General features: G+C 49.8%; 1 protein-coding gene across 2 annotated transcripts in view; it reads left to right on the forward strand.

Moving 5' to 3' along the window:
* Positions 1–14,793, forward strand: part of FGF22 (fibroblast growth factor 22) — a 44,807-nt gene that overhangs the window by 5,173 nt on the left and 24,841 nt on the right. For both annotated transcript variants that reach the window (XM_069962380.1, XM_069962382.1), the window contains exon 2: positions 11,107–11,348. In XM_069962380.1, the coding sequence (XP_069818481.1) occupies positions 11,120–11,348 (229 nt within the window). In that variant the 5' untranslated portion in view covers positions 11,107–11,119. The remainder of the gene's footprint in view (positions 1–11,106; positions 11,349–14,793) is intronic.

Here is a 14,793-nt window from a genome sequence, read left to right on the forward strand (position 1 = left end):
GTGTGTGTGGGGATGGGGGTCAGCAGGGGATGCTGTGTGTGGGGGGGATGGGGAGGCTGCAGGGGATGCTGTGTGGGGATGGGGGGCTGCAGGGGATGCTGTGTTTGGGGATGGGGGGGCTGCAGGGGATGCTGTGTTTGGGGGGGATGGGGCTGCAGGGGATGCTGTGGGGGGGATGGGGGGCTGCAGAGGATGCTGTGTGTGTGGGGATAGGGGGGGATGCAGGAGAGGCTGTCTGTGGGGGGGAATGGGGGGGAGGCTGTGTGTGAGGGGATGGGGGGCTGCAGGGGATGCTGTGTATGGGGGGCTGCAGGGGATGCTGTGTATGGGAGGCTGCAGGGGATGCTGTGTATGGGAGGCTGCAGGGGATGCTGTGTATGGGGGGCTGCAGGGGATGCTGTGTATGGGGGGGCTGCAGGGGATGCTGTGTATGGGGGGCTGCAGGGGATGCTGTGTATGGGAGGCTGCAGGGGATGCTGTGTATGGGGGGCTGCAGGGGATGCTGTGTATGGGGGGCTGCAGGGGATGCTGTGTATGGGGGGGATAGGGGGGGCTGCAGGGGATGCTGTGTATGGGGGGATAGGGGGGGCTGCAGGGGATGCTGTGTATGGGGGGGCTGCAGGGGATGCTGTGTAGGTCTCCCCTGTACAGATGTTACCTGGCTCCCTGCAGAGTGCAGACCACCATCTTCTCTGTCTTCCGGCTCCTCTATCCAGGCTGTAGTAGTGACAGCTGGGGGGACAGAGCGGCCTCTAGTGGCCGGAGGGAGAAAGAGCAGCAGTTTGCTTTTAACTATAAGCCTCATAGGCTTTAGTTAAAAGCATAGGGGTCTGTTGAGGGGGCGGGGCTTGACGGAGTGGTGGGGGCGGAGCTTCAGCGGCGGCCTGCAGCACAGACCGGCCCTCCAGCACTCTTAGGTGTCAGAGAAAAGAGCGCTGGGGCGGTTAGAAGCTGCAGGGCGGCCCTGAGACCTTCAACGAGCTGTCAGTGAGTGACAGCTGTGCGGCCCCATACTGTCTTGAGGAAGACCGGCCCGGGGGGCAGATGCCACCCTGCCCCCCAGCCCAGCCCGCCCCTGTATCACACAAACTGGATGGTGGGATTAGATACAGCATCATAGCAGATGGTATCACACAAACTGGATGGCGGGATTAGATAGTGTGTCAGACTGACCGGAGGAGGAGGGAGGAGACCGGAGCGCTCCTCTGTCTGTGTGCTGGAGTGTACAGATAGCAGAGCACATAGAAAGAAAGTGCAGGAGTCGGGGGAGGGGGCCATAACACTCAGAGATACCGAGAGGAGCCTGAGCTGCAGAGGAGGGGGCTGCCGTCCAGTGCAGGGTGAGAGGAAGCAAAGGAGGTAGGGGGTGGGGGGAACTTAATAAAGAAACTATACTTACCCATCCTTGTGCCTCTGTAGCGTTGTGTAACTAGCTGTCTGACACTCGCCAGACTTCATTGTTTCACAGCTTCCTCAGGAAAGTACCTGCTCTGCCAGTCCCCCTTCAGTCACTAAACCAGCCCAGAAAAAAGAAACATTTATATAACCAGGTTGCACATCAAAAAGATATCTTTATTCTAACAATTCTTGTAACAAACAGTACCAATAACTTATAGAAGAGAATTATTCCACAGCTCCAATAAAATTTCAAGGCTTTATTCCATATCCTTTAAAAATTCATGGTACAACAAATAAAAACATGTTGACACTTTTAAGGACGCAGTCCCTTAGTCATGGCAATGATCATAGTGCAAATTGCAAGTTTATATAGAAGGATACATGAACGCCCCAAACAGGGGTTGAAAAACACACGTGACCAGACAACAGTGATGGATACAAACATGTGACCTGGTGGTACATTCTCTTTAATCTGACACAGGGATAGAACAACGCTGTCAAGGGCAAGCCGGTGCTGCGGTCCATTTTTCGATCAGCGGCCCGACTCCCGTGTATGGTTACCGTTCTATCCACGGGCCCTGGTCCGGTGCTCAAGCACTGATGGCGGGCCGGCCTGCCCCCAGTGGGAGGGAATTCCCTCCCCTGTATGACGCGGCTCCAGCTTGCCCTCCGTCTGTATGATGCGGCACCGGCTTGCCCGTGACGGCGCTGTTCTATCTCTGTGTCAGATTGAAGAGGATGTACCTGGTGGTACATCTTCTTTAATCATAGTAATTAGCAGAATATCAAACAGATTATGACTTAAAAATAGTGGTTCACACTACACGCATAGCCATGTTTATAAAGTTACACTATATTTCAATAGATATATAAAAGATCACTTCTAAAATTGAGGCCAAGAGGAGCTCACATATTCAAACGCAATATCCAAAAAGCCTCTCTTTTTCGGAGAATGTGAACATGGTCACCTCTCAATAGCACGCGCTCAATAGCACACAGAGGCGCGTAAATTCTCCCTGGTGTACCTTAAAATGTTTGGAAAGACCAGACATAGATTTGCTGGCTGAGTGTGTGTAAATACCGCATCAAAGCCATGCTCCGAAATCTGACTTTTAGGGTACAAACACACATGACGTATCCGCAGCAGATTTCTCGCTGCGAATTTGCAGCGAGATCTGCTGCGGATTCCTGCCCTGTAATGTCTAAGGGCAGACATACTCTGTATGTCGGGAGACCATCCCGTTAACCCCCACCGGCTGGAGCATATACATTACCTGCTCTGTGATTCGTCTCTCTTCGGAAGTTCTCGGATGGACATCCCGCTCCGCCAATCAGTGTACTGCCCTGCCACATCGAGAAATCCACTGCGGATCCATTGTGTGTGTTTGTACCATAAACCATTTTTGTGGAACCAGTATATTGCAAATGGCACATATTACATTCTGCCAAATACACAACACAATTTTAGAGAGACTGTGTACCCACAATCTGACCCCCCCAAACCACTTGTACCTTCGGATAGCTGCTTTTAATCCAAGATCTGTCCTGCGGTCCGTTCGGCAGGTGATACAGTTATTGTTCTAAAAAATACTTTTAAACTTGCAGCCCTGTGCCAAACGGAAGTATCTGTGCCCTAACTTTGCACCACCCCTCCATACCTCCTCCCCACCCTCTTCATCATTAGGAATGTCACTGAAACATTCTCTCCATGCTGAACATTGCACAGGTCCTTAATGATCCAGCCCATGTGCCGGGCTGCCACAGGTGGGGAATAGGAGACAATCTGCCTGGAGCATTCCTAATGATGAAGAGGGTGGGAAGGAGGAGGGACAGAGAGGTTGTGCAAAGTTAGGGCACAGGTACTCCCGTTTGACACAGGGCTTAAAGTTTAAAAGTAAGACAATAACTGTATTACCTGCCGAATGGACTACAAGACAGATCTTGGATTAAAAGCAGCTATACGAAGGTACAAGTGGTTTGGGGGGGGGGGGCAGATTGTGGGTAGAGGGTCGCTATAAGCTACAGGGTGTCACCCAGAATGTAAAAGCCTGAGGTGTTTAGATGTGAACCTGTTTCCACAGCATGAGACACATCACCTACCCCTTGAGCTATCTGTTAGGGCCACGGCGGCGTCCCGTGCTCCGGACCGCCACCGCACCCTCTCTCCCACTTCTGCAGCAGCCAGTGTCCATATGCAGGGACCCGGCGCTGCTGTTGCTTCGGCCCCGGGGGGCGCCTCACCTCACCGCGCTCCTGCCCATCGCTGTGCCGGCCGGCGCGCGCGCCGGCTGTCTCAGATTTAAAGGGCCAGTGCACTCCTAATTGGCTTGAATGTCAATCACTCCCCTATAAGTTCCAGCCCTGCCCCCTTCCAGGTGTTGGAGCCTCTACATGCTTCCCATAGCGTTTGGCCCAGCTCCCTGTTGTTCCTGATTCCTGTCCGCTACCTGGTCCCTAGTCCTTGTTCCTGATTCCTGTCCGCTACCTGGTCCCTAGTCCTTGTTCCTGGTTCCTGCTCCTCTGTTACACTATTGCTCCTGTGTTCAGCCTGTCACCTGTGGTTACGCCTACAGACCTCTGCCAGCACCATCTCCTGCCTACTGCTCCTGCCACGCCTCGCCTGCCGTCACTAGCAACCAAGCCAGGGGTAGCGACCTGGGGGTCGCCTGCCGCAGCAAGTCCATCCCGCCTTGCGGCGGGCTCTGGTGAAAACCAGTGGCCCCTTAAACTCCGCTCCCTGGTGAGGTTAGTGCCATCGCTAGTGACGGTCCAGTGGATCCACTACTCCAGGCGTTACAGTAGGCTCCAACCATGGATCCCAGCGAGGTGCCTGATATCCGTGAAGTAGCCCGAGTGGTCACCCTACAGGCTCAACAGATCCAGCAACAGTCACAGCTGATCCAACAACTGACTGCAGCCGTACAGCAGCATACCACAGCTCAGCAGTCATCACCTCCTGAAGCCTCTTCAAAACTACGACTGGCTCTCCCAAGTAAATATGGAGGTGACCCCAAGTTGTGCAGAGGATTCCTAACTCAATGCACTATGCATATTGAACTTCTAAGCAGTCAGTTTGCCACCGAGCGCTCTAAAGTGGCTTTCATCATCAGCCTATTGGAAGGTAGAGCTCTGGCCTGGGCCACACCGCTGTGGGACCGTAATGACCCTGTTGCTGCTAATCTCCGAATCTTCCCGGCCGAGTTCCGCTCTGTCTTTGAGGAACCTGCCCGTGCGTCTTCGGCTGAGACTGCTCTCCTCAATCTATCTCAGGAAACATCCTCCGTTGGTGATTACGCCATCCAGTTCCGCACCCTGGCTGCAGAACTAGACTGGAATGAGGCCGCCCTAATTGCCACCTTTAAAAAGGGCCTGTCCAGTCGAGTGAAAGATGTGCTCGCTGCCCGAGACCTTCCCACCTCCTTGAACGAACTCATTCTACTGGCTACCAGAGTGTACACCAGGTTTTCCGAGAGAGAGGAGGAGGTCTGGCAAGAACGGCGTTTGAGTCTGCCCCGTCGCCATCCCCGGCTGGCACCGGTGTTCCAGAATCCTGTTGCTCCTATGCCCCAGTCGTCTCCAGAAGTTCCTATGCAGGTGGAACGAGCTCGCCTGACGACTGAGGAGAGGGCCCGTCGACTGGAGCTAAATCTCTGCCTCTATTGCGGTGGCGCTGATCACTATCGGCAGAGATGTCCCCAACGTCCTCAGCATCCGGGAAACGCTCGCACCTAGGTCCGGTAGGAGAGGCCTCCCTAGGCGTGAATGCCACCTCTCCAAGGTTGACTATGCCAGTCTCCATCCAGACACCCTCAGGGCAAGTTCTCCAGACTACTGCCCTCATCGACTCTGGCGCTGCTGGCAGTTTCATTTCTGCTTCGTTGGTCCAAAGATGGCGGCTACCCGTGATCCAGCTAGCCCAACCCCGGTCTATCTCTTCGGTCACAGGCGAGATTCTTACCGAAGCTGTGCACTGCCAGACTGCACCTCTAGTCCTCCAGGTGGGCGCCTTACATCAGGAGAGGATCTCCTTCTACATCTTGCGCCATTCCTCTTCCAACATCCTGCTCGGTCTCCCTTGGCTGCAATTACATACCCCTAAGCTGGACTGGAGAACTGGGGAGGTTCTCAGCTGGGGTCAGGACTGTCCAAATCGGTGTCTGAGGTCTCCTCACCCTAAGTGCTCTACGAGGTCACCTGCTTACACCAAGCCTCTATCCGGACTACCGGAGGAATACCAAGACTTCGTTGATGTCTTCTCGGCCAAGGAGGCGGACTCTCTACCACCTCATCGGCCCTATGATTGCCCTATAGACCTTCTTCCAGGAACTTCTCCTCCACGTGGTCGAGTATACCCTCTCTCTGTGCCCGAGACTGAAGCCATGTCCTCCTACATCCGGGAGAACTTACAGAAGGGCTTCATCCGTAAATCCACGTCTCCCGCTGGCGCTAGATTTTTCTTTGTGCAAAAGAAGGACGGTTCCCTCCGCCCATGCATAGACTACCGGGGCTTAAATAAGGTGACTGTCAAGAACCGCTATCCTCTTCTGCTAATCCCCAAACTATTCGACCGTCTCCGTGGAGCTAGGATCTTCTCCAAGCTGGATCTCAGGGGAGCGTATAAGTTGATCCGTGTTCGTGAAGGAGACGAGTGGAAGACCGCTTTCAACAAAAGAGATGGGCACTACGAATATCTGGTCATGCCATTCGGCCTATGCAACGCCCCAGCGGTCTTCCAGGAATTTGTGAATGATATATTCCGCGATCTCCTCTATGTCTGCGACATTGTCTATCTTGACGACATCCTGGTCTTCTTCCACGACCAGCAGACCCACGTTTCCCATGTATAGCAGGTTCTACGAAGACTACGGGCCAACCATTTGTATGCCAAGCTGGAGAAGTGCGTTTTCCAACAGCGCAGCCTGCCATTTTGGATACATTGTCTCCGACCAGGGCCTACAGATGGATCCAGCCAAGCTGTCAGCTGTTCTCCAGTGGCCACGTCCTGTGGGACTTAGAGCTATCCAACGTTTCCTTGGATTTGCCAACTACTATCGGCAGTTCATCCCTCACTTCTCTACCCTGGTCGCACCCATAGTGGCTCTCACCAAGAAGAAGGCGGATCCCAGACGTTGGCCTCCAGAGGCTGAACAAGCCTTCAATAGCCTAAAGTCTGCCTTTGCATCTGCTCCTGCTCTAGTCCGTCCTGATGTCTCTAAGCCGTTTTCTCTTGAAGTCTATGCATCTTCTGTGGGCGCAGGAGCCATCCTCTCGCAAAGCGACACATCAGGCAAGACCAGAACCTGCGGGTTCTTTTCTAAGACTTTCTCCCCTGCCGAGAGGAACTATACAATTGGAGACCGTGAACTCCTGGCTATTAAGTTGGCACAGGAGGAGTGGCGTCATCTCCTAGAGGGGGCTAGACATCCCGTTAACATCTACACGGACCACAAGAACCTCCTCTACCTCCAATCGGCTCAACGCCTCAATCCCCGGCAGGCCAGGTGGTCCCTCTTCTTCACACGGTTCAACTTTACTATTCATTTCCGTCCAGCCGAGAAGAATATAAAGGCCGATGCATTATCCCGAGCATCCGATGTCATGGGGCAAGAGGAATCCCCTCGTCACATAATACCTCCCGATCGCCTGGTACCAGTTGCCACTTCTACTCTGCAAAGACTGCCTCCCGGTAAGACTTATGTGCGCCCCGCACTCCGAAAACGCATCTTGAAGTGGGGTCATTCTTCTTTGGTGGCCGGGCATCCGGGAGCTCAAAAGACCGGGCAATTGATCTCCCGTCACTACTGGTGGCATAATCTCCTTCAGGATGTCAAGGACTTTGTGGCTTCCTGCGCAGTATGTGCCAGGAACAAGTCACCCCGTCAAAGACCTGCCGGCCTACTTTTGCCTTTGCCAGTCCCGGACCGTCCCTGGCACCACATAGGGATGGACTTCATCACGGACCTACCTCCATCCGCAGGCAATACAGTCATTTGGGTGGTGACTGACCGCTTCTCTAATATGGCTCACTTCGTGGCCCTTCCTGGACTACCCTCTGCTCCCCGTCTGGCTCAGTTGTTCTTCCGACACATCTTCCGCCTGCATGGACTTCCTCTTCACATTGTGTCCGAATGAGGCTCTCAATTTGTCTCCAAGTTTTGGCGTGCCCTCTGCTTGCAGCTCCAAGTGAAGCTGGACTTTTCATCTGCTTATCATCCCCAGACCAACGGGCAAGTGGAGAGAGTCAATCAGATCCTGGGTAACTACCTACGTCATTTTGTTTCCAGCCGCCAAGACAACTGGTCCGATCTACTTCCATGGGCAGAGTTTTCTTCAAGTCTCCTTTCTATGTGGTCTACGGGCATCACCCTCGTCCTCCTCTGCCTCTCTCTCCATCATCTGAGGTTCCTGCCGTGGAGGAATTGATCTCTGACCTTCAGTCGATCTGGGAACAGACTCGACAGTCCTTACTCAAAGCCTCTGAACGCATGAAGGACCAGGCAGATAAGAAGAGGAGACCTGCCACAAACTTTCTCCCAGGTGACAAAGTCTGGCTCTCGGCCAAGTATGTCCGTCTCAAGATTCCCAGCTACAAGTTGGGTCCTCGATTTCTTGGTCCTTTCTCAGTGCTAAAACGCATTAACCCAGTCACCTACAAACTCCGTCTACCCCCTACTATGCGAATCCCGAACTCCTTCCATGTCTCCCTCTTGAAGCCAGTGGTCCTCAACCGATTCTCCAGTAAAGCTTCATCCTCCACTCCACAAGCTGTCTCTGACGACGTATACATTGTTGAAGACATCCTAGCGATGAAAACTGTCAGAGGAAGACGTTTCTTCCTAGTGGACTGGAGAGGTTTTGGTCCTGAGGAGAGATCCTGGGAACCCGAATCTAATATCCTGGATCGGCATCTCATCAAGGAATTCTTGCAGACCAGAAAGAGGGGGAGGCCTAAGGGGGGGGTACTGTTAGGGCCACGGCGGCGTCCCGTGCTCCGGACCGCCGCCGCACCCTCTCTCCCACTTCTGCAGCAGCCGGTGTCCATATGCAGGGACCCGGCGCTGCTGTTGCTTCGGCCCCGGGGGGCGCCTCACCTCACCGCGCTCCTGCCCGTCGCTGTGCCGGCCGGTGCGCGCGTCCCCGCCTGCTAGGGCGCGCGCGCGCCGGCTGTCTCAGATTTAAAGGGGCAGTGCGCTCCTAATTGGCTTGAATGTCAATCACTCCCCTATAAGTTCCAGCCCTGCCCCCTTCCAGGTGTTGTAGCCTCTACATGCTTCCCATAGCGTTTGGCCCAGCTCCCTGTTGTTCCTGATTCCTGTCCGCTACCTGGTCCCTAGTCCTTGTTCCTGATTCCTGTTCGCTACTTGGTCCCTAGTCCTTGTTCCTGGTTCCTGCTCCTCTGTTACACTATTGCTCCTGTGTTCAGCCTGTCACCTGCGGTTACGCCTACAGACCTCTGCCAGCACCATCTCCTGCCTACTGCTCCTGCCACGCCTCGCCTGCCGTCACTAGCAACCAAGCCAGGGGTAGCGACCTGGGGGTCGCCTGCCGCAGCAAGTCCATCCCGCCTTGCGGCGGGCTCTGGTGAAAACCAGCGGCCCCTTAGACTCCGCTCCCTGGTGAGGTTAGTGCCATCGCTAGTGATGGTCCAGTGGATCCACTACTCCAGGCATTACACTATCACACAGTACACATTAGAAGTACCCAGAATGTGTATGGAATAATGTGTGAATGGCCAAACATGGTGCAGAGCATGTGATAAATGCACAATTTTTTCACTTGACTTATTTTTTTTTTTTGTGGCTATGAAAAGACATGCAACCACAGCTGTTTCACTTTTCTTCTTCAGGTTGTGGTTTTGGATTGATGGAGGACAGAGTGTGAGGGTTTATTTCTCTCACATCTCTCACTTACATCCTGCCATGTGGTAGGATCTGGTTGTTTTGTGTGTTTGACTACATGTCTCACAGATATAGCATTATCATGCAGTGTCCTTCCACACATTGGGGTCAGGGTTAATTTACATGGGCTGCCTGTTGCTTTATTCATATCAGGGAAATTCAGCTTTTTGCTTTTTCATTGTTTGTTCAACTTGTTTTTCTGTCTGCTATTGTATTGTTTGTTACAAGATGGGGATGCATAAGTATAGCTTCTTTATTATGTTTCCCCCACCCTCTGCCTCCATCCACATTTTTGCTGTAGTACCCCTTTAAAATGGTGGTGTAAAAATAATAAAGAGGCAATATTTACCTACTCCTAGCATTCATAGCTGCCTTGCTGATGCTCCTGGTCTCCGCTCATCACTGCTAGTTCCAGTGACATGTTATCCCTGCAAAAAGTGTTTTTCATACCACCTCTAGGCATACATAAAAATGTTTACCCCAAGAGAACCCCTTTAATACAGTCACAGCATATTTTGTGGCTTTTATGCCGATCTACAATACGCCTTGTGTGTGCTAATCTCCTGCACCAGTGGTTGACAATACTGGGTATGTGTACTGTGGGTGGTCTGAGTTTTTTTGTCCTTGCTGAATTGTAGAGAACAATATAGAGTGCCCTGAAGGTTAGACTAGCCCACCAACATCTGAAGATGTCTAGACTAAGGGGAGCGTTTTAGACAGCCTGACATTTACCTGTAAGCAAGTGCCGATCTGCTAGACTGGCACTAACTTACCAAGCCCATACATGGCTTGATAATCGTGCTCGGGACTGCACGGACATTGTTAATGCTCAGCCAATCAGTGCACTGTCCCGCTGCAGCCACTGACTGGTTGAGCGAGACGTAGTTTACATACTCGCAGCGGGATGAAAATTCCGCTGCAAGTACGTAACCCTATTCAAACTGACAGTACGGGAATTGCAGCGGATTTCGCTGCAAACTCACCGCATGAAATCCGCTGCAATTCTGTTATGTGTGAAGCTACCTTAAAAAAATTAAGGCTTATACTTAACTATTTTCCCCCATTGTCCTGCAGCCTTTTGTCTGTGTTTCACGCTCACTGCTGACACTTCTGGCCCTGTATCTTCAGCAACAGACTGGTAAGCCAATCACTAGCCAAGACATGCAACACAGCAACCAGTGACTGGCTAAGCGGCCTGTCTTTAAAGAGATGGGGCTGAAGCATCAGCAGTGAGCGGGGAACTCGGGCTAAGGGCTACAGGACAACGAAGGATAATAGGTTAGTATAAACTTTATTGTTTTTACACTGTGATCAGCCATTGGCCACCACCACTACATATAGAGATGTATGGCTGGCAGGCGATGATTCTTAAATGTTTAAAAGACAACGATCAGCCAAAGATCAGCTCCTTGGCTGATTATTGTTTTTATTGCACAGAACGATAATCTGCCAAATTGAGCTTATAGGGCAGATTATTGCTCTTTGTTATAGGGTCCTAAAGGACACAAGGTAAATTTGCTAGATGACATTTTTGGCATAAATTTAATGCCAAATAATTACTGTTATTTTGAAACATCGGCCGTTATGTGCTGTTAAATGACGGCCATCCACTCAATTTCAACAGTGTGTGAACATAGTCTTTCTGTGTTTTCAATCCACTCCTGGTTTTGGTTGCAAAATTCTTACCAAAGTACTGAGAAAAATTACTGTGTGGGAACGTAGCTGGAGTCTGATGTAAGCCTTCCAGAAGTGCTTGGATAATAATTATTATTAGTATAATAATAATGTTACCTTGTTTCTCATTAAAAAGGTATTGATTTGGAATGCACAAGGCCCCTTTCCCAACAACAACCCCTCTCCATTTGACATTCTGCATCTTGTTACTCCTTGCTGTTTCATCTTTATCCCATGTCAAAGGGAATCGCCTGATTCACAGCTATAAACATTTGGAGGGAGATGTACGATGGCGTCGCCTTTTCTGTGCAACTCACTACTTTCTAAGCATTGAACGATCGGGCCAAGTAAGAGGAGTACGAAGGTTAAACTCCAATGGTGAGTAAGTGCAAGATCATTCAAGTGTACAAACTTTCAAAGTTACAATAATGGAAAAAAATCTGAATGCATTTACATTTCCTTTTGATTTTAAATGTTAGTATTTACAGATATTGTCAGTTGATGCAGACAATGTTAGATGGTACAGTAAAAAAACCTCCCTAAAAGTATCAAGCAACTACTACTGTGGTGCACTACTTGAGGCTCAGCCAGTCACTTGCCAGATGGTATTGTGTGACACCACTACTGTGGTGGTTGGTTGGAGTATAGCTCAGCCAGATGGTAAGTTGTTGTGACGCCAGTGCCGGCTGGGCACACAGGTATGGAGGCACACCTGCTTTTAGTTTAGGGAGGCTGGCTATACCCTTTCACCTGTGGTCGGTGACCTGCCGGGTTGTGAGAGGGTCCCTTGGGCGCTTATCATGGTAGTCCGAAGTGGACTTGTTACCCACCCGGATTATCGGTACCCCCACCGCAGAAAGAGTAGATGACCCAAGGAAGGTGCAATTACTGTGTCGGTGTTAGAGCAATAATCCTTGTACCATAAATAAACTCATCTTTACTTCAGGAATACTTAATACAGTAGTATACAGTAGACTTGTGACTTGATAATATACTTTGGACTTGACTGACAAGACTTGAGCTGAGAGCTTGAGAGGTAGTATAGCTGTGCTGGCTTGGTTGCGTGCTGAAAAGTAGAGTAAGTACAGAGAAGTGGAGAGGAGGATTTCATGAGAGGCCCAACCCAAGTAGTAATGTGCTCTGCTGGAACTTTAGAAGAAGAAGTAGAATACTGAAGACTTGAAAATAGAAGTTTACTTGTGCCTGTGTTTCGACCTTTGTTGCTATACCACTTTTTGCCCTACAGTGTCGGGTTACCTGTCCTCCTAGGGTGACACAAGCCCCAGACCTTGTTACCTGGGTTGAGCAGAGTGGCCAAGTTAACCTGGTTACACCTGCGCTGCGAGATAGAGTACATAGGCTTGTAGCAACTTTGCTCTATCCGGATCAGTTCCTCTTGTTTCAGGATATTGTCCTGATTCTTTAGACTTGTTCTCGGTGTGGGCTGGGATAATCTCTGACTTTGTCCTCTCTGTGAGTGTTTAGCACTGCATAGTGAGTAGAAGTGCTGCTTTCAAGAAAAGAGCGTCTGTGCTTTCCATCTACCTCACTCCCTCACCTCACTCCAGACTAGACTACACTGGACTGTCCTCTAACAGGGGACCTGGCTAAGCCAGGGCCCAACTTGACTGCTGTAGGGACCGTTCTGGCTTGTATCCTCTCTGTGCATAATCTGTTTGGATGACACTTTTTGTTCCCTTTGACTTTACAACAATTTTTTTTTGTGCTGCAATGCGCCAGTTTTAGGTTAGGTTCACATACAGTATAATTTTTTCTTACAAAAATATCTTCGTTCCATGAGTCCCAAAGCAGAACACAAAGGGTTATCAGTTTTCTATTTAAATAGTAGGACAGAAGAAAACAAACAAACACCTGATTAACAATCAGCGTAGACCATAATAATAGTACAATACTATGTAGCACTAAGATATTTAATGGGGAAAGAGGGGTTGTTGTGTATATTGTGTTACCTTGTGAAATTTCAGCTTGTGAAACTTTCCATAGCGTCAGCACACAAATGGATTTAAGAAGCAGTAAAGAATATAAGGGTGGGAAAAATTAAGTAGTCGCTAATTCTTGAACTCGTATATCAAAAGCTGCCACTTGAGAAGCTACAACATCCTCTCAGTAGAGTTTGATAAAGTTCTCAAGAAATCTTAAGAAAACCGCAGGTAAGGCCTGGCAGAAAAGGCCTGGATCACGCTAACCTTTTAGCCAAGGTGACTGCTACCAAGGTATTCAGAGATAAAAATTTGATTTCTGCATCAGATAAGGGCTCAAAAGGAGGTTTATTATTGAGTCTAAGACCAGAGGAAGTTCCCAAGATTAAACTGGATCTCTGATTTGAGGCCATAAGATTCTGGTGGCTCTGAAAAATTTTATTACAAGTAAATTGTTGTAAAGGGAGCCTTTAAGAGATGCGTTGATGGCTGAAAAATGCCCCTTTACAATATTTGGCTTGAGGCCCTTCTGGAAACCTTCCTGAGAAGCCTTGTTTTTCAGAACACCAAGACCTAAATTCCTGAAGGTCCCTATTATAGACCTTGATAGCATCTTCTGGATGCTAGCAGAATCTATATTATTTTGTTAGAACAAGAAACTTTAGATTCCCCCTTTCAGACTCCAGACCATGAGATGGAGAAGGATGGCATAGGCTCTTCTGTAGGAGAAGTTTGGGCACAGTGGATCTCCCAGTATTGACCTCTCTATAGCGTCTACACGAGCGTAAACCAAGCTGTCCTTGGCCAAAAGGGGAGAGTGGCAATGGCTGAGGCCGGGTCCTCCACAATCCTGCTTAGGACCTGAGGAAACCGGGGAAACACATAAACCAGTATCTCTTTCCAAGAGATTAACAGCCTATCCAGAAAGTCTAGTTCATCATACTTGAAGATGAAGCAAAACGAGCCATCTGCCTGTCCTGCCTGGCAGCCATGACATCTAGGTGTGGGTGCCCTAGAAACTGTATTTGATAAAAAAAAAACTTCTGGATTCCGGCTCCATTTTGCTAGGTTCATCAGATTCCGGTCAAAGATCGGAGTAGACGGGTTTCTACCTAAGCCATCAAGAGACGACATTCCTCTTCCAACTATGGGGACCTCGTCCTTTGCTGCCTCATGCACACGTTCAGTATTTTTTTCTGGTCCTGAAACAACCCGTGAGAAATTGCGGATTGGACATCCGTATTCCATCCGTATTCCATCCGTATTCCATCCGTTGCTGGACCAGACTTCAGAAGGGTGAGAGGTATCTAATATGCATGCTGCTTGTGAATCCCTGTGGAAATCGCCGATCTCACAGCACAGAGAGCTACAGCGTGTGTAGGAAAAGATGCAGAGATTTGCTACTTACACAGCCCTATGGCTCTCTGCTGCGATCTCCTTCTTGTCCTGTGCCGATCTCTCTCTTTCTGCCATTCCTTCACTGCTCAGTAACTCTTAATTGATTCATTCATACTTTTCCTAACCACATTGTAAACATCAATTTAATTGGTAATGATGAGTGACAGCTGGGCTACAAACGTACAATATTATATATTGGATGTTATACCAAGTTGGCGGCTTGGTTTGAATAAGGACTCTGTCACACAGTGTGCATAGCACCTAATGCGATTTATATATGTCTACAAACGTACAATAGCTGTCCTGTCAGTGTAGACAACTATGGCAGGGCAGCATTAACATTAAAGACTGAACCCCATAGAAAACCATTAGGACAGATAGAGTAGCCCAGCTGTCACTCATCATTACCAATTAGCATAATAAATTGGTGTTTACAATGTGGTTAGGAAAAGTATGAATGAATCAATTAAGAGTTACTGAGCAGT

The sequence above is a fragment of the Dendropsophus ebraccatus genome, chromosome 3 (assembly GCF_027789765.1).
Source record: "Dendropsophus ebraccatus isolate aDenEbr1 chromosome 3, aDenEbr1.pat, whole genome shotgun sequence".
Taxonomy (NCBI): domain Eukaryota; kingdom Metazoa; phylum Chordata; class Amphibia; order Anura; family Hylidae; genus Dendropsophus; species Dendropsophus ebraccatus.